At 33.9% G+C, this 26,488-nt stretch overlaps 1 protein-coding gene across 2 annotated transcripts in view; it reads left to right on the top strand.

The window, feature by feature from the left end:
* USP9X (ubiquitin specific peptidase 9 X-linked) overlaps positions 1–26,488 on the top strand; it is a 119,991-nt gene that overhangs the window by 46,202 nt on the left and 47,301 nt on the right. The window contains exons 11-21 of one of the 2 annotated variants that reach the window (XM_074359535.1): positions 84–188; positions 3,695–3,901; positions 5,255–5,391; positions 7,183–7,331; positions 16,550–16,637; positions 19,024–19,366; positions 21,127–21,222; positions 21,801–22,012; positions 23,526–23,766; positions 24,107–24,256; positions 25,074–25,194. In XM_074359535.1, coding sequence (XP_074215636.1) covers positions 84–188; positions 3,695–3,901; positions 5,255–5,391; positions 7,183–7,331; positions 16,550–16,637; positions 19,024–19,366; positions 21,127–21,222; positions 21,801–22,012; positions 23,526–23,766; positions 24,107–24,256; positions 25,074–25,194 — 1,849 coding nt within the window. The remainder of the gene's footprint in view (positions 1–83; positions 189–3,694; positions 3,902–5,254; positions 5,392–7,182; positions 7,332–16,549; positions 16,638–19,023; positions 19,367–21,126; positions 21,223–21,800; positions 22,013–23,525; positions 23,767–24,106; positions 24,257–25,073; positions 25,195–26,488) is intronic. The other variant, XM_074359536.1, reaches the window with a different exon arrangement.

The following is a 26,488-nucleotide window of genomic DNA, read 5'->3' on the forward strand; positions in this document are numbered from 1 at the left end:
TTAATAGTTGTCTACGGGCAGTATATGCTACTTATTGCTGTTCAAATTTTAGTATGCTGTGGTTTTCTTTGGTTTTTCAATAGGCAGGGAAGCATGAAGCCATTGTGAAGAACGTACATGATCTTCTGGCAAAGTTGGCATGGGATTTTTCTCCTGAACAACTTGATCATCTTTTTGATTGCTTTAAGGTAATAGCTAACATAGTGCAATTTCATTTGTCAATTTGGATTTCTTTCCCCTAGAAGTTTGTGTTTTTATTATAGCTTATGTGAACTGTAGGACTGCAGGGAAGGATAATTGGTTGCAATGAAAAATAAAAGAGTCAACAGCAGCAGATTACCAATACCTTGGTATCCTGGGGTGATTCACACAGGCAAATTGGAAGTGTAACTCATGGACTTAATAGAAATGTAATTCATAAGGTAGCCCGAGAGTCCACAGTCATATCTACATTGGTGCATCATGTACTTTTTAAGGCCATATTGTGTAGTGGTCTCTCTCCAGTTACTAGTATTGGTTTGTAAAAGCCAAATGATTGGTGAATTTGTGGATCAAGAACACAAGACCTTATGGCAGTGTTCACAAAGGGGCATTCTATTAACTGGCGTTAGATCATGAAGGTATCTTGTTAAAAATAACAATTTTACTGACTACTGGTGGGAACGTAAGTTCTCCATCCACTTAGGAAAATAGATGGGTGTTTCTGGAAAAGTATAAGATTCTTATGACTCATTGTTTGACTTCTGAATATATGCTCTAGAGAAACTCATGCATATGGGCATTGGTGTACACGTTGAACATTTGTAGCTGAATTATTTGTAATAGCAAAAAATTGCTATGTAGGATGGATAAATTGTGAAATGTTCATATAATGAAACACCTCACAACAATGAGAATGAGCAAATTTGAGCAACTCAGCCACAACGGTGAGTCTAGTAAACAGAAGATTGAAGAAAGGAACACCAAACTTCATATACCTTGATTGCATTAAATAAACTTCAGAAATAGACGCAACTACCTTCTGCTGCTTAGCATGTGTTATTTTTGACCTGGGTAATAGTTATATAGGCATTTACATTATTACTGTAATGTGTATATTTGTACCTTTCTTGATGTGTATTTCACAATAGAAGAGAAAATAATACCAATTACTGGCTTCCACCCACGACTAAATCTGAGTTGGTAGGTATGAGACATGGAAAGTCTGTATTTTAAGCAAAATTCTCAGATGATTCTTAAATACTTTAAAGTTGTGAATCACTGGCCTGTGGAAAAATTAAGTTTGAAGTGCATCAAAAGCAGCTAAGGGAATTATATAATCAATGATCACGGGTACTGTAAAGTTTATTGCCATTCATTTTTAATCTTGAGATGAGGGAAGAAAAGAGAGGTTAGTTGTTAATTACGTTCTCTGGACCCCTGTCCCCTCTTCTAGCAGTGAACTAAATACAATAATAGTCTGAATATAAAAGTAATTCCATTATTTATGCTTTTTCCCCCTCCTTTAGCTTAGTAGCTGCTTATTGAACACTTATTACTTGGTAACGAGCACTGTTTTTTGAGGTGTTGGTAAAACTAGTATTCTTGTAGAGTGTCTTGATACTTCCTACTAAAGACGATTCAGAGGAAGCATGAAGTCCAGCTCACTGCAGTTCTTCATAGAGTACAACCAAATGATTCAAAACTTGTTGATTAAACTATGTACTTGCCTGGTACAGTTTTTAAATGTTTGAGTTCTAAGTAAGTCTTCATTCTTCAAAGTGATTATATCTATTTACAGTTCCATCAAAATTTTCATATCCTTGCCAGCACTTGTTTTTGTCAGAATTTGGGATTTTTGACAGTCTGCTTGGTATGAAGTATTTACCTCATTGTGGTTATTGGTTTTTATATCCTTGGTCACTAATGAAATTGAGTATCTTTTCATGTTTCTATTCTCCTTTTGTGTATATATGAGAGGCCTGTTGTAGAGTTTCTCTAGAGCATATATTCAGAAGTCTTTTTCTTAATTTTTCTCTGTTGGGTTGTTTATACTTATTCATAGGAATTCTTGACATATTCTGAATGCTAGTCCTTATCAGTTCAAGTGTTGCAAATTGTGGTTGTCTTTTTTATTCACCTTAAGGTGGCTTTGTATGAACAGATGTTCTTAATTAATTTCTCCTTTTCATATGTAATGATTTTAATATATATTCTTTAGAGATGAGTACATGAAGAAAAAATTTACAATATTGTTATCATACCTAAAAACTAATAATTCCTTAATATTGTCAAATAGTGCTAAAACCTCCCGTTGTATCAGGTCATACTTTACTTTTGAAGTTTGTTTGAATTAGGATCCATAGTTTGTAATCGGTTGCATACGTCTCTTTTTTTCAGTTTTTATTATCGGGGTGGGGGTAAGTAGGTTGGTTGGTTTGTTTATTTATTTAATGGAGGTACTGGAGATTGAACCCAGGACCTTGTGTATGCTAGGCATGTACTCCACTGAGCTATACTCTTCCCGCCACATATGTCTTTTTAGGTCTCTTTGAGTCTACAGTTTCCCCCTTTTGTCTTTTGTTTTTCCTTGCAAATTGTTGAAGAAACTGGATTATTACTTTGGTATTTATCAATAGTATGATACAGAGGCTTTGTTGTTGTTCTTTTGCTAGAATACATCATAGGTGGTGATGTTCTCTTCCTTTGGGAGGCACTGCTGGTTTCTCTCTTTAAAATGTTCTTAATTGTAGTATGATCTAATATTTCAGTACCCTTAGCAGTTTTCCTATTCCTTTCATAATGTTGAGAGGTCTAGGAGGAATTAGAAGTATGCACTCCATTCTCCAGTAAACACTGCTTAGCAACTTTATACAGATACCTTTTCTCATGTTGTTTAGCGATATCTCCGGCCTCTACTCACTAGATGCCACCAGCGCATGCATGCACATACACATCATTGTTATAAATTAGGCATTTAAAAAAATACCATTTTAGAGAGAGGTGGGTTTTTTTGTTTGGTTTTTGTTGTTGTTGTTTGTCATTTTAGAGTTTTTAAGTAAATATTCTCTCTTCTAAACTGAAATAGCATCGTATTATTTCTGGGTAAGTTAGAAACTTTTTCTTGGTTAATAACAGACTTTTTATAGACTGTTTTGTTTCTAAATGTATGTAATGCACATTGCTCGATAGAAAGCTTTTCATTTATTATGAAAGTCTTTGTATATCAAGTTGTCTTTAACATTTTTTAATATAGTTTTAAAGGCACAAATGACAGACTGAATCTAAGGCAGCGGTTTTTATTAGGAGGCCCCCTCCCCCCACTCCTGATATTTGGTAATTCCTGGAGATATTTTGGTTGTCACATCTAGGAGGAGGAGTTGCTACTGGCTTCTAGTGGGGTAGGGGCCAGGGATGCTGTTAAACATCCTGCAATGCACGTGACAGCCCCCCACAACAAAGAGTTTTCCAGTCGAAGATGTTGGTAGTACCAAGGTTGAGAAACCCTGATTTAAGAAGTATTAAACTGTAAATAGAGATTTTTGGTTTTTTCCTAGAGTTTAAATCTGCCCTGTCTTACTGCTCAGATACCACTTAAATAATACTGTGCTCAGCTATGTTGTTTTCTGATGAATACAGTTTATCCAGTGACACTATTTTAAGCAGTGACGAATAGATGTGTGGTGTTTACATATTATTAATTTTTTTTTTCTAGGCCAGTTGGACAAATGCAAGTAAAAAGCAGCGAGAAAAGCTACTTGAACTGATACGTCGTCTTGCAGAAGATGACAAAGATGGTGTGATGGCACACAAAGTGTTGAACCTCCTGTGGAATCTGGCCCACAGTGATGATGTGCCTGTAGACATCATGGACCTGGCTCTCAGCGCCCACATAAAAATACTAGATTATAGTTGCTCCCAGGTAAGGAAGGGTATGCTGCTTTGCTCACTTTTTCACAATGAGGGTGTCTTAGAGAATAGTTCCACGTTTTTCTGAGATTGTTATTTTTGATGTGATCTACAAGAGTGGAGTTACTTTCTTCATGTAAGTCCACCTTCCTTTTAGACCTCTATGTCAGTTTTGTGTATCATCTGAAAGCATTTTAGTCTTCAAAGATAGCATAAACAAAACAGTTTATATAGTAGTATTGTCAAATGTATGGTGCTGAAATACCAGTTTCAGATAGATCATAAGATACTAAAGCTGATTTTGGTCTTTAGAGGTAAGAGAAGTTAGGTTTTCTTTGCTTATGGGGAAGTTAAGAAAACTTAATAGAATTTCCTAAACAGTAAAACATTTAGTGCCTTCCCTATGAGCAAATCACACAGTAGCTTCCCTGCATTCTGTCTTGTAGCATGTGCGTATCTTTTAACTCATGGTAAAGTGAACACTGCTGAATAACTAATTTCCCACTTGTTTAAAGTATTTGCTGCACTGATGAACTGAAACTTAGATAAGAACTAAGAAAATAAGCTCAAGTAGATACTATGATTCAGATGCTACTCAGTTGTTGGCTATACTTATAAACTTGTTCATTAAGTATTTGGTATATCAAATAGTAATAAGAACCTTGAGTTTAAATTATTTCATTAAACGGAGACACAAACACACAAAATAATCTGAACTTAAAATTTTTAGGTACACAAATCTGCATTTCTGATTACTATTGAGTTAAGGAAAAAGTAGAGTAAATAAAGTATGAGAAGTAAAATATATTTGAAATAATTTGTTTTATAACATTAATTTTAACTGCTTATACATGTTTCTGTCCCTTTTTTTTCCTTGTGTGTATGTGAATATGTCCTTACTTTGATTTTTGGTGAATTTTTTAAACTTAGTTGCTGTACCGTTATGTCCTTGATAAAATATAAATTTTCAGTGTTCCATGTTATTGCTGGATTTTTATTACATGGTATATAATCTCTTAAAACATTGGATAAAGCTAAATGCCCACCTTCTGGCAACTTTTAAAATCAAACTTTCTGTCAGTGGGCCTAATACTTAAGGTCTATACCTTTGTGTAGATATTAGCTGAATCCATGTCATAGTGAGTTTTTATAATAGTGTTTTACTTTTGGGAGTTTTGGTAGTATATGTAAAATAACGTAGTTAGAGCTGCCTTTTATTGCTATTAAACTCTTTACTACAGTTACAGCATGATGTTTATGATACTAATCTTACAAGAAAAGCTCTATTTTGTAATTCTCAAACTAATTTGAAGGTGGAATTCTCCTGAGTATTGACCTATATAAAACATTGAAATTGTTTTTTAAGGACCGTGACACACAGAAGATACAGTGGATAGATCGCTTTATAGAAGAACTTCGTACAAATGACAAATGGGTAATACCCGCACTGAAACAAATCAGAGAAATTTGTAGTTTGTTTGGTGAAGCACCTCAAAATTTGAGGTAAGGCTTTTAACAGAAAATTTCAATATTTTTGTTTATGTATTTTATTGAAAAGCATTGTCAGTTGGTAAAAGCAGATTTTAAAAAAATTAGAGTGGGGTGATAGAAGGCTTATACATGGGTTGATTTCAAACAAAAGAGTCCATTATCATAACCACCTCTTTGATTTTATTGATGAGGAGGTAAGGCACAGTTTAGTGATTAGAATCAAGATGATAATACTGCCTTCAGTTTCTTGGTTCACAGTTATCTCTTATTTCCAGCAAGTATGCTAGATAATTTTCATGGCATGTGTTGTATCTGTTAATCTAATTCCTTGTTTCATTTTATCCTTCCTGCTTTGTTTCCCTTTTTGCACAGTGTCTACCCTTTATCCCATATTATATATTTCTTAAAGATGTTATTATTTCCATAATTGGTTTACTCTGAAACATTTAACATTTTATTAACTTTGAAAGGTCATACTACAGAAGTTTCACAGTAAAATAAACCTGTTGATTTTTTAAATGGTTAATTTTTAAAGTTAATTTCAAAGATTAGATTGCAGGTATGTTTAAATGATGAATGATGACAAGGTATAGTTTAAAAATATTTTTTTCTGATTTATTGTAGCTAAATTTCTGTTAAATAGCTGAGTTTAAGTATATCTTTTCTTTCAAACCAAAGTTTGGTTACTGGAATAATTTGTCCTTATACTTTCTGGTTATAAGAGTTGGAAAAGATAACATGAGAAGAAAAAATGAGAGAGAGAGCTAGGTGTAGTGCAAAGAATATTCACAGTGGAGTCAGGATACCCGTGTGTGTGACACTTGTATCTAACCATTCACATCATCTTATAAAGATTTTCTATCTAAAGAAATCTTTTTTTCTTATATATAAGATTAGATGATTGCCAAGATCCTTTACAGCTCTAGGTTATGATTATGCCTAAGCAAAAGGAGAAAAGGCCATAAATGTTTTGATTTTAGCAGTTGAATTTTGTCTCATTTTTTGCCCCAAGACTGGAAAAATAAGAAATTAGAAAAACTGTAAGGGATATAAAGTGGAGAAAATTTAGACATATATCTTATCATTTATTTGATTATTAAAATTATTTTTGATTATTTAGCCCACTGTACATAATGCCTTTTGGCCTTTCTCAAATGAATTCATTTGTTTGTTACAGATAGACACAGTAGTTTATATGCTCTCCCAAGGAACAGTGGCTTCATCTTCACTAGAATAGTAATGCTGTGAGAGGTTATTGGTTTCAGTTAAGCTGACAAAATAGATTAGAAAGGAACTAGATGTCTTTCTGGTGATAACTGTGGGCAAACTTAGCTACAAACTAAGTATCTATCCCACAATGTACTTTAAATGGCTAACAAGTAAAATTTTAATGAAAGCACTTTATTTGATTAAATTCTTCACTACAATTGCAGCATAATCTTGTGGTGCTAATCTTGCAAGAAATGTTTATATTTTATAATTCTGGAAATAATCATGTAAACTTATAAGTGCTTTGGTACTAGAATAGTGTAGGAGAAGAAATCAGTTACTGATTTTTCCATGGTGTGAAATTGGAGATTAATGCATAGTTTTTGTGTAAAATAAGAATAATGGAATGAATGTCTTATTTTTGAGGCATTGATTATTTTCTTTTAAATAGCTTGATACTGTCATCAAAGAAAATAGCCGTTTAATTCTATTATGAAAGAAACCAGTTTAAGTTTTTTAATTAGTGGCTAAGAATTTAGATTGTTAAGCTCTTTTTATTAAAACAGAGTTTAATTGCCTAATTATATTGTTAAGTTCTTCTCGTTTCAGTCAAACTCAGCGAAGTCCCCATGTATTTTATCGCCATGATTTAATCAATCAACTTCAGCACAATCATGCCCTAGTTACTTTGGTAGCAGAAAACCTTGCAACTTACATGGAAAGCATGAGACTGTATGCTAGAGGTATGTATTGTAAGCTAACATGAACTGTGGGAAATAACAGCAGCTTTCCTTCTCAGCTTTTTTTTTTTCATCAGTTACCTTAGAAATGACAGCAAATGTATTTTAAAAGATGAGAGATAATTGGTTTTATCATTTATGTTCTTTATGAGCTTATGGTCCACTTTTACACCCAAATCTTACACACCCTAAACTCTAGTCCAGCATTTCAAGGCTCTTTACTAAGTGCTTGCCTTTCCCACTCTCCTTTGTCAAATTGATTTTTTTTTTTCTTCCCTGCCTGAGAGCTCTGCCTGCCTGCACTACAATTGGTTGTTACCTTCCTAGGTATGTACCTGACTCATTTTCAACATTTGTTTCCTTACTACCACCACCTGTATCTTTTCAAGAAAACTTTTGTCTAAGTCTGTTCTTGCAAACATTTTTGTTCTTTTATAATCCTAAATCCATGTTTCATAAGTATTTCAGACTTCATGAATTAAAAATTTACAAGACTTATGTGAGGCTACTAGAATTCACGTGTTAACGTTGGTTTTCAAAATGTGAATTTGGTTTAACATGTTAGGGTAAAGTTTTCTGTGGTTTCAATAGTCAGTTTTAAGCATCTGCTATATGTGGACCTCTTTTTCAATGCACTTTTTTGCCCTCTGACAGTTATTGTCTGAGTCTGTGTGCTAGAGTACAGATGGGTTCTTAGTACGTATTCCTGTCTTATGTCAAACTCATAGGCCCCCCCCACAAAAAAACCCTAAAACTATCTTGTTCCCATACTGTAGAAAGAAAGCTTTATATTACCAGAGTTAAACATAATGGTTACTAAACATACCACTCATTTAACATGTTACAGTAGAGTCTGTGGAAGCCTATATGTGTATATAATGAGGATAGCTTTAATAATCATTATTTGAAGAGTTAGACTCTTGGCATTGTTGAATAAAATCCAAACCAAGGTGCTTGTAAATCATGAGGTTTTTGCTTAACACTTAAGGTACATACATACATTCCCATATAAAATTCAGATAAAGACACCTGAAAAATTAAGCAGCTCTCAGATACCTGTATTGTTTTTGTTGACTCTCTCTTCTTCTGTTTACCACTCTGGGCCAGCTGAGTCCTCCTAGGCAACAGATTGTAGAGCTAGAGAAGCAATCTTAAGCGTCAAGCTGCTGATAGGCATGGGACACTAATCTTTTATCATTTCAGTCCTAAGTTCCTTCTAAGCATGATAGAATAATCAGGGCAACAAAGGCGTGCAGCCATATGATTTATGTTCTCTACCAAATGCAAACAAAATCTGAGAGAGGCATAAGAGGTTTGCATGTAGTATACCCAAGCACTCGAGCATCTGGGCTCAGTTTAATGTAACTCAGATTCTTTGTTATGATGTCACCTCTTCTTTCTGGTACAAAGCCCTCACAGATGCCAATGCAAGCTTTCCCCCAAAATGGAGCCTTAATATAAATCTTAATGTGCTGCAGTGCTAATTTTTAATTGCTTCATTTGCTTGTGGTGTTTTTTTAATTTCATTGTCAAAGGTATTGTTAGAGAACCCTCCTGTCAAGGCTGTCAGAAGATGGTGTATGTGCAGTTCAGCCTCACTAGGGTTTTCTACTCCCTTGTAGCTAACTTCTACGTGAGTCATTGCTTCATCTCAATTTCATTGTCACAAGAGTGGTCTTCAGTCTTCAGTTTCCCCTTGTTATATTGTCTGTATCTTCACAAAGTAAGACATGAGAATCTGCATAGTCAGATTGCCTGGATTTGAAACATGACCCAACATGTTAGGTGTATGACCTTGAACAAGTTATTTATGCTAGGACAATGCCTGGCACATAGTAAGCTCTTGAATTTTTGTTGCTGTTGATATGTTCCCCTGAATTTATTGACACCATACCTTCTGTTTGTCCTAACTAACTGATACCTTTTCCTCCTCTATTATAGTACTCTTCTGATTAACACTGATCAGTTTCCAAATACTTAAATATGGGAGAGAGTAATTTTTAAAGCTAGTTAAATTCTCCTATTAAAACAAACTTTTCACAGCATTTAAGTCTCTTCTGTGGTAATATCATCCACTTGTTTCCAAATTTGCAATTCTAAAATAAATTACTTTTTTTTTGCCTCTGTGTAGTAAGTGTTGCATGAATCCCATTAGGTATGAGATACTACTTAGCAGGATAACATCAGACTCCCAGTTTACTGATATTCTCAATTTCTGATAACAGTTTCACCAATATTAAGTATTTGTCCCGCCCATATTTCATCTCTACTAGTATTTTGAAACTTAGAGGTGGGAAGCATTTCCTCAGGTGTACGGTCAGCTGAGTCTACCTCATATTTTAACATTATTTAGATGAAGTAATGAACTTAGAAATTCTCTTCAATATTTACTCATGTGCTTTTAATAATAGTGCCTTCAAGCACTGATGCTTACCAAATCATTCTTTAAAAGTTTTTTATATGTGTGTAACAAAGTATAAAACCACCTTTCAGTTTTCACTTTTAAGTTTTACCTCATTGGTAGGATAGTCTTTGTACTGATTTGAACACTTAACGAAAGTTTTATTTATCATTTTTTGTGGTTTCTGAGTAGAGTTGGAGGACTTGTCTTTATTGTAGATTACATTTTTGCATCTGTCTTCTAAGGACTGCCACTTTCAGTTACCTCTCCCCTGCCTCTTGCGTCCAACATTGGCAGTTTTTAAGAACATTTTCCCCCATAAAAGATTTCTTCATGAGTGTCATTGACACCAATGGCGCTCTGTGTTAGGATGCAAATCCTAGGCTAGACTTTCCCAGTAGCTCTGACCCATTCCCATACATTAACCATGAAATCTTGTTAAGTCTGTGTTGGTTCTTTGTGATTTTTTAAAATTTACTCTAGTAGTATCTGATGTATAGTTTATACCTCTCTGGAATAATGGCTGTTTCCAGTCCTGGTGCAGGGAAAGTACAACATTATCCTTGAACATCTTATTCCTATTCCATAAAGTAAGAAAGTGCTTAAAGAATTGTGTTGATATGTGTATAAAAAAGTACAGGAGTTGGCTCCTACTGGCCAGAACTGGGTCAAAATAATGAAAATAACTAAACCCATTAAATAAAACACAAACTTAGAGTGAAAAGAAGGGAAAATACCAACTAATAAATGTAGAACATATGATGGTAATTTTTAGAAAACCAAGGGATGAGGGATTTAATTTCTGGAATGATGAGAGTTAAGATGTTCAGTGGACTTTCTCTTTGGGATATCATTGTTTTAAAATAGTCATTTAAAGTATCTGGGAAATGTGCTAATAAGATAACAAATGAGGAAACATGTATTCAAGAAAATCTACCAAGTCTCTGGAAGAACAGCAAGTGAGAATCTGTAGCATTTGAACCACAACTGACTCCCTCCCCCCACAGCTGCCAGTTTAGGGCTTTGGTCCTATATCTATAGAGTACTCCACTCCAAAACAGCAGAATGTACATTCTTCTCATGTATATACAGGATATTCTGTGGGACAGATCATAAATTTTAAAAATTTGGGAATTTCACAAGTATGTGGAAAGTATACACTCCTTACTAACCAGTGTGTCAAAGAGGAAGTGACAAGTGAAATGAGGAAATGATAAGTGCAATGAGAATATGCTGGGATGAATGAAAAAGAATATAAAATGCCAAAATTTATGGGATGTTCCTCAATCAGTGCTTAGGAAATTTATACCACTGAATTCCTATCTATATTAAGAAAGGTAGCAAATCAGTAACTCACCTTTCACATTCAGAAAGTAGGCAAAAACTAAACTGAAAACAAGAAGGAAGAGATTAATAAAGATTAGAATGGAAATAAATGAAATAGAGAAGAGAAAACTAGATTAAATGAAAGTGAAAGTTGGTTCTTTGTTATGAAAGTCTAAATTGAGAGGGCATCACCACTAACCTTAAAAAAAAGTTATTAAAATTGACTCACGGAGCAATTGAAAATCTAAATCGACCTATAACAAGTAAAAAGATTGAATTAGTAATCACAAAACTTCCCACAAAGAAAAGGCCAGAAACAGATAACTTTATTAGTGAACTTTACTGAATATTTAAAGAAGAATTAACACGAGTCTTTCACATATTCTTCCAAAAAGATAGAGGAACACTTCTGGATTCATTCCATGAAGCCATTATTACTCTGATACCAAAATAATATAGACATCAGAAGAAAACTACAGAACAATATACCTTGTGAATATAGAGTCAGAAATTCTCAAAAAACAAAAATAAGTGAATGGAACCCAGCACCATATAAAAAGGATTATGCACCGTGGCCAAATGGGATGTATTCCTAGAATACAACATTGATTTGACACCCAAAAGTCAGTTGTAATACACCATATTAATAGACTAAAAGGTCAAAACCATGAAATCATCTCAGTAGGTGGAGTGAAAAAAGGCATTTGATAAAATCCAACACCTTTCATTGTAAAAAACATTTAACAGACTAGCCAGAGAAGGGGGAACTTCCTCAACCTGATGAAGGGTATCTGGAAAAACTGATGGGTAACATTATACTTAATGGTGGAAGACTGGCTGCTTTCCCCTTAGGATCAGAAATGAGACAAGGATGTCCACTCTGGTCACTTCTGTTTGCTACTAGAGATGATAGCCAAATCACCTAGGCCCGAAAAAGAAAGAAAAAGCATCCAGATTGGAAAAGAAGTAGTAAACTATCTCTAATCATAGATGACACCATCTCATACACAGAAAACCCAAAAGAATCTGCTAAAATCTATTAAAACTAATAAATAAATTCCCCTAGATTGCAGGAATTAATATACAAAAATAAATTGTATTTCTACACACGGGCAACAAACAACCTGAAAATGAAATTAAGAAATAATTCCATTTACAATAGATAAACAAAGTTAACTCTTGGAAGCTTGGGTTTGAACTGTGCAGGTCCACTTATACACAGATATTTTTCAATAGTAAACACTACAGGACTATACTACCCAATCCGTGGTTGGTTGAATCCGTGAATGTAGAGGAACTACAGATATGGAGAGCTGAATTTAAATTATTAAATTAATCCCTGTGTTGTTCAAGGGTCAACTGTAATTAGGAGTAAACTGAACAAAAGAAATACAAAACTTAGTCACTGAAAACTACAAAAGAACATTGTTGAAAGAAAGTAAGGATCTAAATAAATGGAAAGACATCCTACTTTCATGGAATGGAAGACTTACTATTGTTAAGATGGCAGTACTCCACAATTTGATCTACAGATTCGATGCAATCTATAAATCCCAACCTCCTTTTTTTCCCTTTTTATAGAAATTGACAAGCTGATCCTAGAAATCATGGAAATGCAAGGGACCCTAATAGCCAAAACAATCTCGATGATAAATACCAAAGTTGGCCAACTCATGATTTCAAAGCTTATTACAAAGTAACAGTAATCAAAACAGTGTGGTACTGCCATTAAGGAAAGATGTATGCATCAATGGAATATAATCAACAGTCCAGAAGTAAATAATTGTGTTTATGGGCACTTTATTTTTATAAAGGTGCCAGGAATATTTGATGGGAAGAAAGAGTCTCATAAATGTTTGGAATTCAATGTGAGTTTGAGTTGAGCAAAGAAAAATTGTAAGGATAAAAAAACAATGATCTATTGGACTATATCAAAATTTAAACGTTAACTGCTGCAAAAGATACTATCAAGAAGGTAAAGTGACAACCCAAGAATGGGAGAAAATAATCTGCAAACCATGTATCTGACAAAAGTCTTGTGTCTTAACAGCTCAGTAATGACCCAGTTAAGAAATGGGCAAGGTCTATATAGACATTCTCCAAAGTTATATAAATGTCCAGTAGACACATAAAAAGATGCTTAGTTTCATCAGTTATTAGGGAAATGCACATCAAAACCTCAATGAGTTACTACTTTATACCTACTAGGATGACAAAAATAAAAAAGACGGGTGTTAGCAAGGGCGTGGAAAAATTAGAGCCTTTATCTGTTGCTTGTGCAATTGTAAAGTGGTGCAGCCACTTTACTAAACAGGTTAGTAGTTCCTGAAAATAGTAAACATAGACTGTCTTGTGACCCACTCCTAGTTATATACCCAAGTGAAATAAAAACATAGATCCATGTAAAAACTTACTAAATATTCACAACAGCACTGTTCATAAAGGGGAGACAACCCAATGTCCATCATTTAAAGAATGGATAAACGATGTCATATATCCCTACAATGGAATACTACTCAGCAGTGAAAAGAATGTTACAGCATGGATGAACACTGAAAAAAAAATTATGCTAAGTGGAAAAAAGCCAGTCAGAAAAGACTACATAGTTAATGATTCCATTCATGTTAAATGTCTCAAGTAGACTAAGGGTGGGGATGAGAGGGGAAAGGGAGTGACTGTGTGGGGTTTCTTTTTTGAGGTGATGAAAAATTTTGTAAATGTAGATTGTAATGGTTTCAGAGCTGTGGCTATACAAAAGTCATTGAATTGTACATTTTAAGTAGGTGGGTTTTATGGGAGTTGGATTATGTCTCAAGAAAGATGCTTTTTAAAAAGTGAATTTCATCTTTAACGAGTTGGAAATCAATTCTAGACAACTTACCAGTTGCAATAACAAAAACCAGTTTGTCTTAGCCTTAGCCATAGACACTTGAGTTAATTTAGTTTCATTTAATTTCTCCTGCTGTTTTCAGTGAAATATCTCCTAGGTAGGTAACATGAGTCAGAAATGGATCATCCTTTTTATTTGACTGCTAACTAATCACATTATTTATTTGGAGCTGAATGTTTACAGGGAAAAGCACTAACCATCTTTTTTTAAAAACCCAGAAGCTTCTCTATAGCAAAGTGTAGGACCTCTCCCTTCCTATTTAGCATAGAGGGATCTTCTTTTTTCTTGACTTTTTTTTTTTTATTATTATTATTGTTTGGCTTTCATTGAATATTTTCAAATCTCTCCCCTGTGTCCAGGGTCCCAGCTCTTGATAAAGTGCTACCACCTAAATAAAAAGGGAAGTAGGGGAGGGGCGGGGAGGATTCTAAAAACTAGTGGGTAAAATTTTGATAAACAAGCTATTTACATAGTATCAAAGTATCTCCCCACTAATTACAAAGGGAAAAACAGTAACTTTACAGTAGAGAAACCTGGCAGAAATCACATTGACCAAAGTTAACATGAATGCTGCCACAGAGTGACATGATGTTCCTCCTGATAATGATTCTCTGAGGAGGATATGGGGTCACCTCTGTGGTACTCTTTGCCAACATGCCTAGCCTGAATCTCATCATGAGGAGGTATCAGAGAGGCCCACATTAAGCAACACAACAAAATTGGCTCAGTTTTTTAAAAGGTCAAGAAATACAAAGGGTAATGAATTCTTGAGATTAAAGAATTGAAAAGCATGACAACTAAATGCAGTGTGTATTTAATCTTGGATTTGGAGAAAAGAAAGCATAAATGGACATTGATAAAATTGGAGATATTTTTGGTTATCTTAACCGGGGGTGGGGGAGGAGTTGGGCAAGGATGCTACTGGAATTTAGTAGGTATAGGGTTCTGGGATGCTGCTAGATACCCTACACTGCACAGGGCAATTCCACATTGCAAAGAATTATCCAGCCCTAAATGTCAGTAATGTGCTGTCGAGAAGCCTTGGATTAGATGATCCTGTCATATCAGTATTAATTTGATAACTGTATGTGGTTATGGAAGAGAATGTCTTTGTTATTCAGAAATATTCGTTCGCAGAATTTTCCCTAAAAAAATGACCTGCCAAGTAAACAAACCTGTATATAAACTCCTTGTTAAGAAAAAAAAAAAGTCCGTTGTTTATTCAGATACTTTAAGACTGGTGCTCTGAAAAAGAAAATTTCTACATAGTGGAATAGAATTTGATATTCTATCCAGTTTCTTGAGAAAACCTCTTGGGAAATAGTACTGCAAGTCCTGAGCCCTGATGAAATGGACTTTTGTGGGAGTAGACAATATGCTTTTAGGACTTTGGGTAGATAACAGTATATGTGGAAGTTGAAAGCAGTCAGTCATAATACATTGGGCTGCTTTTCTTCACCAAAACATCAAAAAATGTTTCTAAACATTGTAAATGTTCCACCTGTACAGCATGTTAAGATTTTGTTCAGAAAAGAAACCTCACTGTTTTTGAAGTCCTTGATTGCCTTTACTGTTTCCAAAGGGTCTCATAGGGTTAAAATTCTTTGGCATAGCACACTCATACCATAAGGTTCAGGATATGGAAATACCAGTGATTAATGCTAAAGGGAAATTACACAATTTCTTACTCCTCCATAATTTGCCTCAACTTTGGGGAAGAAATGTCAGTGATGCCTGAGTAGTTGACAGCACTTGTCAGAGCATTTGCTTTAGCTTCTGCTCTAAGTCACAAGTCATCTTGACCATTTCCAGATCATGTGGCTTTTTCCAACAAAATAAAAACAAACACTGTCCAAAGTGTTTTTAGAACTTTTAGATGCTTTTAAAGATTTTTTTGCTGTGGTCTTTCATTGTGAACACTGTGACTTTTTTCACCCATCGTATGCTGTGATGAAAGTATAACAAAAGGGTTTACTAGCTTTTTTATTAAAAAAAAATTTTTTTGAAGGAATTTCCAGATTAAGCTAGGCCTAGTGACCAATATCTATCTATGGTCATGATGAAAGGTATGTTTTCTTAAACCTGAGACGGTTTTAAACTTTGGTAACATGCCAGTGGTGATAACTGTATAATTTCATTACGTAGAATAGCATCGTTTTTACTCTAACTTCCTAGATAGAGATTAGTAATATATTTTTATAGCGATATGTTTTCCTCCACGAAGACAGATTTCAGTATAACAGGAAAGAAATGGAAGAAAAACCTTTGTTTTGGTGGATAGTTCATGTTCACAGACCACACAGATCAGTCTTAGGCTGTAATCATAAGTTACTTCATTGTGTATGAAAATTGGGTAAAGGGGTTGTATGAAGAATTATTTCCGACCACACATTTAACAGATAATCTTCTTTTGGTTATGTAAAAGAAAAGCTTCTTTTTGTTGGGAAAATAGGAGAAGGGTAGAAACCACCAATAATTGGTAAACTTCAGGTTGCCTTTTAGTGATAGAGGATTAATGACTTTTTAACTGACTTAATTTCCTTTGAAGTCAGCAGTGATGTGGGTATCCATTGTGTATAATGCATGATTTTTCTTAATTTGCAGACCATGAAGACTATGACCCACAAACTGTGAGGCTGGGAAGTAGATATAGTCATGTTCAAGAAGTCCAAGAACGGCTTAACTTCCTTAGGTTTGTTTTAAACAATTAGTGTTGTTCTTTTTAAGACAGATAAAGAATGCCAAGTTAATATGCTGTACAGCTAGGTCTTTGTTGACCCTTGCCACCTTTTATTTTCCCATATGGAAGTCACAGGACATTTTCCTGTGTGTTCATTATTAAATATTTTTAAATTACTGGCTCAGTTTTAACTTTTCTCTTTACAATATTTAAAGAGAACATACTTGAAGCTTTTATATAGACTTCTGGTCTTCGTATTTATACTGGAAATATTTATTTTTAAAGAACAGATTTCCATATTTTGACACAAACAGCTGGAAAACCATACTGCCCTTAATGATATCATAGACCCTAGGGAAATGGGGACAAAAAGAGTGCTTTGAGTTGTCTGGTGCCTTGTTTTATCCTAATAGTGGCTGATGAAGATAGTCTGGAGTCATGTGTTAATATTATTCTGATGGGGATAAAGGAAAGAGGTTTATTTCATTAAGCCAAAATTAAATGTAGCCCAAGGCTTGATTTGCTCAGTGATGTTTAGCTTTCGAGATTACACAGTTACAGATTTGAAATTGTTAAAAATTTTTTGACAAGAGGTTTCATGTGAATTCAGAAACAACATCATATAGCAAAAGAGCTTATTCAGATCATAAGTGTGCTAAGGGAAACACCCAGATTGTCAGTGCTTCAGAAAATCTATTGCCCTTATTTTGATAGACTGGGGAATTTCCTTTTGGGCTACATTAATTATAGACTTAAATTTATTGAACTGTGTGCTTACTTGGAAACATTTATATAAGCAGTTACATTAAGATTTTAACTTGAGGGAAAACTCTAGACACCAGATTTTAAGAAATTTGGCATTTGTTTAAAGTGAAGTGGTTTTGTGTATGTGTGTGTTTCGTTTTTCAACCATCTGGATGGAAGGACTTGCCTCCCCAGATTGAGAATCACTGCCATGATGAGCCATTATTATTCATGGATGTGTGCTGTATTCAGATTGCCTAGAAAAGTGGTTTTGAGCTCTTTTGATTTAATAAGAAAACCAAGATTCACATGGTTTAAACTAGGTTGTTTGAAATCTCACAGCCAGACAGTATCTAATAGCATTGCACTACTCAGCTAGATGAACCTGGCTTCGGTCTGTGCTCTTTCTTTTAGACTAGTGATTTTTTCAAACCTACCTTGGAGCCTTAGGGCTTCCGAGGACCTTCCTCCAAGATTTCTAAACAAGCAGTGGAGATCTTATCCCCATTTCTCCTTTATTTCTTCCTCTTCCCAAACTTTAGCAACTGTGCTTTTATTTTTATACATTGGCCTTCCAAATGGAATTTTTGCTTAAAGAAAGTTTTCTGCTTATGTTTTTTAAAAAACAAACGAAAGAAAGAAAACAAAAACAGCCACATTTTATCACATTGGACCTCAGTTTCCAGAGATGACAGTGTTTAGTTAGGTAGGACTAAGGTGCTAGAAGCCCTCTTTAAGCTCAGCAGTCCTAATGAAAATATTAGAGGCACTAGAGTTAGTATCTCAAAATGCTTTGAAATGGAGAGGGAACCTACTGACATTAAATACATTCACCGTACTCTGTGATTGGTTACAAGCCACCATTACATTAGCTAAAAATTAATGTGTTAAGTTTTTCAGAATAAAATGAGGTATTCTTTCTCTGTCACTCAGAGATATAGTAGACAGGGTGGGTGGATGAATGCTTAAAGAAAAAGAAAGCTAACCAAAAGACTTGTTGTAACAGAATTCACCATTATTGTCTGTCTTTAATGAGTAAACCAATAGTCTCAAAACTAAAAAGACCCTAGAAAAGATCACTGAATAATTGATAAGCATCCTGTTGAATTCTGACATAAAAAGTTCAAGTCATATGTAGGTTATTGTTTAATATGACCAAGTACTAAGTGATGAATATTAGATCAGATCATCAGCAAATATTAAAATTTAAGCAGTTTTAACTCTTTACTGTCAGTGAGTTGGTTATCTGAAAGTCATGTGGTAGAATACCTCTTTCTCCAGTGATATCATATAAGCACAATGCTAAAACTCAACCTATTAAACGTGCTTTCATAATGGCTGGTTTCAAAGACTAAATTGTTTGATAAGTTCAGGGAACAAATCTTTTATTCGGTTTTAGGTCAAATCACCTAGCAGAGTTCCTGGCACGTTGTAGGTGCTTAATTATGAGCTCATTGAATGAATTAATATCTAGTATTTTTTTTAGTAACAGATAAAAGTTGAGAAATAAGTTTTTTTAAGAAGATAAAGAATGGACATCTTTTTACCTGTAGTTAAGATATAATTGTGATAAATGGATTACTTCCCATATATGCAGATTGCCTTTCAAGATAAAAATTACATAGATCTAATCGCTAATTTTTTGTTTTTCAAGATTTTTACTGAAGGATGGCCAGCTGTGGCTATGTGCTCCTCAGGCAAAACAAATATGGAAATGCTTAGCGGAGAATGCAGTTTACCTTTGTGATCGTGAAGCCTGTTTTAAGTGGTATTCCAAGTTGATGGGGGATGAACCAGACTTGGATCCTGATATTAATAAGGACTTCTTTGAAAGCAATGTACTTCAGCTTGATCCTTCTCTATTAACTGAAAATGGAATGAAATGTTTTGAGCGATTCTTCAAAGCTGTGAATTGTCGAGAAGGAAAACTAGTAGCAAAAAGGAGAGCATATATGATGGATGATTTGGAGTTGATAGGATTAGACTACCTTTGGAGGGTAAGTGAAAAGTGGGAACTTTGTAAGCATTGTATCTGATGTAGTTTTTCAGATAGGTAAGGAATCAGTTTTACATGTGAATTGTATGTATGTATGCTGCTCTGATGCTTATCCCAGGAGGTAATGACACTTCATCTTTGTCTTATTGTGTCTTTTGTCACAGGGTTTTTTCATCTCTCTTTACTTCTTCCTCCTGCCACTGATGTTCTTTTTGTCTTGGCTTAGAATCTGTCTGTTCTAAATGTGTTTAGAAGTGCATTAAACATACAAATCTTTCATGCCTCTCCATGGAAGTTATTTTCTTCCCTTTTTTTATTCAGTGTAGATCTGTTTCAGTTTTAGCTTATTATACATTTAATACTAAAATAAATAGAGGACAGAAGAGAAGGCTTCATTTAGAAAGGATAATGAATGTATTACTTTTATCAGCTCTGTTTAAATTGTGATATTAAATACCTGAGGGAGTAAAGTGTTACCTATTTTAAGGCTAATGTTTTCACCTTTAGTATTAATATATATCTATATTTTTTATTGGGATATAATTGACATACAATGCTATATTAGTTTCAGGTATAACAATATAATGATGTGTACATATTGCAAAATGATTACCACAATAAGTCATTAAAATCTATCACCACACAATTATTTTTTTTCCTTGTGATGAGAATTTTTAAGATTTACTCTTTTAGCACTTACTCTCTTTCAAATAATGCAATATAGTGTTATTAAACTATAGTCATTATGTTGTCCATACGTCCCCAGGACTTAATTTATTTTATAGCTGGAAGTTTCTACCTTTTTGAACTCCTTCACCCATTTGGCAACCACCAATTTGTTCTCTGTATCTATGAGTTCAATTTTTTTGTTTATGTTGATTTTATTTTTTTAGATTCCACGTATAAGTGAGATCATACAGCATTCTGACTTATTTTACTTAGCGTAATGCCCTCAAGTTCCATCCATGTTTTTGTAGTATAGTATTAATATATTATTCCTATCTTTAAAAAAAATCTGACCTGTTCACAGCAATTTATATTGTTTTGGGGATAAGAAATATTTTTCTGCAAATCATAGACAAAGATTCAGTATTTGATTATTCAAACTTTTCATTTAGTAAGTGGTTTTCAACATTTTTAAACAGGAGAAACCCTTTTGAAAAATCAGAATTTACACAGTATTCCAAAATGTAAAACTAGTTGAAGTGGGAGCCTGTTTTTTCTTTTGACTTAGTCTCCCTGTGCTTCACCCCCTTCCCCTCCCAAGCCTATTATAGGGATCATCCCTAACTCTTTATCACTTCTGGAGTTATGCACATAGTTTGAAACTCACTGATATTAGATGAGTGATAAAGATCTATAGAAATGGCGTGGGTGGCCCTTTATGCTAAGATGTTTTTCATATAACCTTTTATTTCTTTTAACTAATTTGAATTCCTTCTTTAGTGTCTCACTACTTGGTTACCAAGGTATTGAATTGCAGGGTTAAATAATACTGATCAAAGCATATTTTATTCTTAGTAAAATGTTTCTTCCATTCGTAAACAAATTGCTTTATTCAAAGACTTGAGTTTTGCTTTCATTGTATTTATGGTCTGTTTTCTCACTTTAATTTTACTTGATTTACTTAATTATCAAAATCAATGTTCTTTTTAAATTATTGAATACTGTATTAAAAATAACTGAAAGTATAGTTTGAATTGAAATGCCCAACTGAAATATTTATTGAAAGTATTTACACTTGAATCTTTTTGAACCTAGGTCGTGATTCAAAGCAATGACGATATTGCCAGCAGAGCTATAGATCTGCTTAAAGAGATATACACAAACCTTGGTCCAAGGCTACAGGTCAATCAGGTGAGGACTGACATGTATTAAAACTTCCACAAGTTTGAATTCTTATGAAGAACTCTTGTTTATAAAAATTTTTTTCTTGGGGGAGGTAATTAGGTTCATTTATTTTGATGGAAGTACTGGGGATTGAACCGAGGAAGAATTTCTTTCTTTAATTCAGAATTAACTAGAAATTGTTTTTGTTTCAACTCTCGTTAAAAACATATCTAAAACATTCAGTCCATATTTCTCTTACACAAAATGCTGTATAGAAGAGTCTTATTTTGATACTTATCTTGAAGTGATTAATTTGCATATAATTATGACAAGAGATTACAGCTGAATCTCTTGATTCTAATGCCTAATCCTGAAGTTCATTTTTTGTGTATCTAATTTATACTAATTTACGTAACTTTAGCTTCTTTTGATGATACATAGTGTCTTTCATTATCAGTATAGACTCTGGTTAAATATGATCATGGTTAATTGAGATCTACATTTAAATTGTTGCCATCTTTAATTAGATTACTGTTTCATGTGTATATTTAATTTTTACTTTTGAAAACAATTTGAACTGTCTTTCTTTGGCCCATTATTTGTAGGTGGTAATCCATGAAGACTTCATTCAGTCTTGCTTTGATCGTTTAAAAGCCTCCTATGACACATTGTGTGTTTTGGATGGTGACAAAGACAGTATTAATTGTGCAAGACAGGAAGCTGTTCGAATGGTTCGAGTATTAACTGTGTTAAGGGAGTATATAAATGAATGTGACAGCGATTATCATGAGGAAAGAACAATTCTACCTATGTCAAGGTTTGTGAGTAACTGATCTACTAGTGCTACTTAATTATTTGTTATTTTCCTAGCCATTTGAGTTTTTTAAAGTGATGTATAGGAAGAAGAAGAGTTATGAAACATTTCATTTTTGCAAATATTGGTGTCTTGCCTATTAAAAACATTATTTATATCATACAGAATTTTTTGTTTCGTTTTCTAGGATCTGTCTTGTTTGTTTTCGTTTTTATGGTAGGGCATTCTCACTCATTAAGTCTAGTTTCTTTTTATTCTGGGTTTTTTTTCCCCATTGACTATATTACTTATTAAGTGTTTCCAGGGGTATTTTGCAGTTGAGGTGTTTTGGTACCATTCGTTTACACTGTTAAAGGAATAGCATAGTCAGACTGCAGAGTAATTGGAAAGAACCCCTAAAAGGTGCTTTAACAGATAGCCAGTATAGCAAGATATATTTTCAAATGGTCTACTAACATTTCTCTCTTTTCTTCCAGTTTTATTGAGATATAATTGACATAGAGCCTTTATAAGTTTAAGGTGTACAGAATAATAATTTGACTTAGTACAACTTGAAATGATTACCACAAAAAGTTTGAGCGACATCCATCATCTCATAGATACAAAAGAAAAGAAAAAGAAAATACACTCTTGTGACGAGAATGGGATGCCCCATTCCCTCCTACCCACCAAAACCACAAATCTGATCTCTTTTTCTATGAATTTGTCTGATTTTAAAGTATAATTGATCTACAACACACACACAACATAATGATCTGATATTTCTGCACATTACAAAACGATCACCATAAGTCTAGTTACCATCTATCACCCCGTGACTCATTTGTTTTGTAACTGGAAGTTTGTGCCTCTTAAAATTGCCCTCAACTAATTCACTAATCTCCTCATCTGCTAACCTTTCTCTTAAGGTCTCACCATTTAGTAAATTCAAATAGTATGTATACCTTAGAGATATTTATAGAATGAGAGCCATTAGTATTTTAAGAGTTCTCTTTCTAACCATGGAAATTATTAAAATTGCTCCTTGAATATTATTTTTATTTTTTATCTTACCTGCAAAAAGGTAATATGGTAACATAAATAGCATTTTGGGGGTGAATTTTGATATTAAGAATTTTCAGAAAAAAATGTACATCTTGAAATTTTTGTTTATATTCTCAAGATAAATTTTATCTTCCACATTTTAAAAATAGTCTTAGTTGGGCTTTTATAGCATAAAAACAAATGAAATGTTGCTTATGTCTCTGTTTTAATGTCTTGAAGCTAGACACCTATAAACCATAGGTACAAGAGTAACAACAATGGAATATGATGGTTGTGTTTTGAAAATTACTTAAAATAATTGTAGTTAAAAGGAACAGTAAATATTTTCAAGATCCTGAAAATAATGTGTCCTTAACTCACTTTCTCTTGTTTAATAAGAAAATATTCAGTTAAACTCTTAGCTTTATTTTCTTTGCAAGAAGATTTGAAAGTCTGCTGAATATGATGATGTTTTCCCCTTTTTTCCCCCCAGAGCTTTCCGTGGTAAACACCTCTCTTTTATAGTTCGATTTCCAAACCAGGGCAGACAGGTTGATGACTTGGATGTATGGTCTCATACAAATGATACAATCGGTTCAGTACGACGATGTATTCTCAATCGTATCAAAGCCAATGTAGCCCATACAAAAATTGAGCTCTTTGTTGGCGGTGAACTGATAGATCCTGCAGATGATAGAAAGTTGATTGGACAATTAAACTTAAAAGATAAATCAGTAAGTATCTATAATAATCAAACTTTTCAAGAAAATCAAACCTGGGACTTTGATTTTTAGTAGTCAACATTTCATTCAATAAATGTTAACCTAGGATCTGTTATGTGTGAGGCTCTGTATTAGGTGTTTGAATTATAACACTAAATAATACAGGCATTATGGTACCTACAGTACAGTAGAGGAAAAGTTTTCTAGACACAAAACTATTTAAATGATTGTGTTGAGCAACACATATTTCTAAAAGTGTAGCATGTAGGTTTTTGTTTTTGTTGATAGGTCACTACTTCTGTTTTGTGTATTTTTCATTGTCTTTGATGCTAAAATAATATATCATTTTCAGCTGATTACAGCCAAACTTACACAAATAAGTTCCAACATGCCTTCAAGTCCTGATAGCTCTTCTGATTCTTCAACTGGATCTCCTGGAAACCATGGTAATCATTACAGTGATGGTCCCAATCCAGAGGTGGAAAGCTGTTTGCCCGGAGTGGTGAGTAGATAGTTTTGAGTTACTATATGGAAGGCATTAGGCTAGATTCTTTGAGAGTAAAGTACACAGAATAGTTCTTTTTTCTTGAGCTTATAATTTATTGTAGCAAAATATCAAATAACTGTACAGTTAACCATTAACTTCAGAATGGATCCCCTCTGAGAGGTGATTGTAACTTGGTTGAAATTTAAAGCCACATTTCTGTGTATAGTGTTATATTTACATAAAACTAGCCTATTATACAATTTAATTATAACTTTTTAATATGTTGATAAAAATGCCACTGTATTTTGTATTTGTGCCACAAAAATGAATTCTTCAGAACTGTTTCTGTAGGTAAATATTACAGTCTTTTTCAGATTGTGAGTAACATACCTTATTTCTAAAGAAACATTGATTACTCCCTTCCCTGCCCTCTCCTTCCATCTCTCCCCACAAGAATTTTAATGGCTACAATAATATTAGCCACTCCAGTGTCAGAAGGATTGGCTCCTTACAACAGTTGGATCGGGAATTTTAACTATTAGTGGGCATGGCAGCCATTTGTATATACAGAGTCTAACTTGTATGTGTGAGAAGAATAGTTTAACAAAATAGTGAAAAGGCTGTCACACAGAAATTACTGGAGGTGGCTTGGATAATATATTCAGTCTGCATCATGAAAGATTTGTAAAGGTCAGAAGATGGGGAAGGCAAACCATTTTAGGGTAGAAATGACAAAAGCAAAAGTGTGGAAATTAACAAACATTTATTTGGGAGTTTTTCTTTTGGGGTGGTGTAATATACAGGTGAATATTTTGTGTGTTCTGTATTCTAGATAATGTCGCTGCATCCCAGATACATCTCTTTCCTTTGGCAAGTTGCAGACTTGGGTAGCAGCCTAAATATGCCACCTCTTAGAGATGGAGCAAGAGTACTTATGAAACTTATGCCACCAGGTAAGAATTTTCTTTTTAAATAATGTTGATAAAGTACATGTTGGACAGTAACAGGGTATGTTAGCAAAATCTGTTCCTAGATGGAAAGTGATAGGAGTTGGCAAACTATATAAGCTCACAGGCCAAATCTAGCCCACTGCCTGTTTTTGTACGGCCCAAGAACTAAGGATGGTTTTTATATTTTTAAGTTGCTGAAGGAAAAATCAGAAGAATAATATTTTGTGACTTAACGAAAATTATATGAAATTTAAATTTTGGTGTCCATAAACAAAGTTTTATTGGTGTACAAGCCATACTGGTTCATTTACGTACTATCAATGGCTTCTTTTGTCTTAGCACAGCAGTAGTTGTGGCAGAGACAATAAGGCTTGCAAAGCCTTAAATATTGACTATCTGGGTCTTTACAGAAAGAGTTTACTGACCCCTGGACTGTGTTTTGGGTTATATGTCATCTGTAGCATTGTTCCTTTTTTTAAAAAAAAAATTAGGTTTGTTTATTTTTAACAGTTTATAATTTATTTTTAACACACATGCTATGCATTCACTCTACCACTGAGCTATACCTCCCCTTAAGCATTGTTCCTTTTTTATTCCTGGGAAACAGCTACTTTCAATTTGTAGCTTTTATTCTTACCATCTGTAAATAATACCTCATACAACTGTTTATGTCAGTTTTAGATACCTACTGGTTTTCTGTTGTGTAAATGAAAATTTATCTTACTCCCACATCCTTTGAACTTTTTCTTAAATTCATATTCAGCATTTAGTTTTTCCAGAGTACGTGAAAAGTATTTTGCTGGATTAATGACAACTTTTTTTTTTAGAACTTAATATTTCCCCCTTTTCATTTTCTTGATTTTCTATATACCTATCGCTGATTCTTCCCACATATTCTCTAATAACCTCTCAAAATAATTTTCTGTAATTATGTGTATTGTATAATCTTGGCTCCCCTGTTGTCCTGGAACTTTTCTCCTGCCTCCTCTCTTCTGGTTGTTTACTACACAGCTACCATTTTTGGGCTTCTTTCTTCAACTTTCCTATGGCAGATCCCTATTCACTGGCTCCCACATCTCAAGCCTTTCTTGAGCTGCCATCTCATTTTGCTGAAGCACACCCTCCTGCATTTATTTCAGAAAGAGTACATAGGAGGTAGTTTTGGTTTTTGTTTTTGAAACATTACTTACCTGAATGGTTAACCCTCACATTTGATGAGTAGTTTGGGTATAGAATTGTAGGTAGAAAATTTACTCTTATCTAGTTGGTAACATTGGTATGAAGACCAAAGTGCTCC

Source organism: Camelus bactrianus, chromosome X, assembly GCF_048773025.1.
Source record: "Camelus bactrianus isolate YW-2024 breed Bactrian camel chromosome X, ASM4877302v1, whole genome shotgun sequence".
In the NCBI taxonomy this organism is placed as follows: domain Eukaryota; kingdom Metazoa; phylum Chordata; class Mammalia; order Artiodactyla; family Camelidae; genus Camelus; species Camelus bactrianus.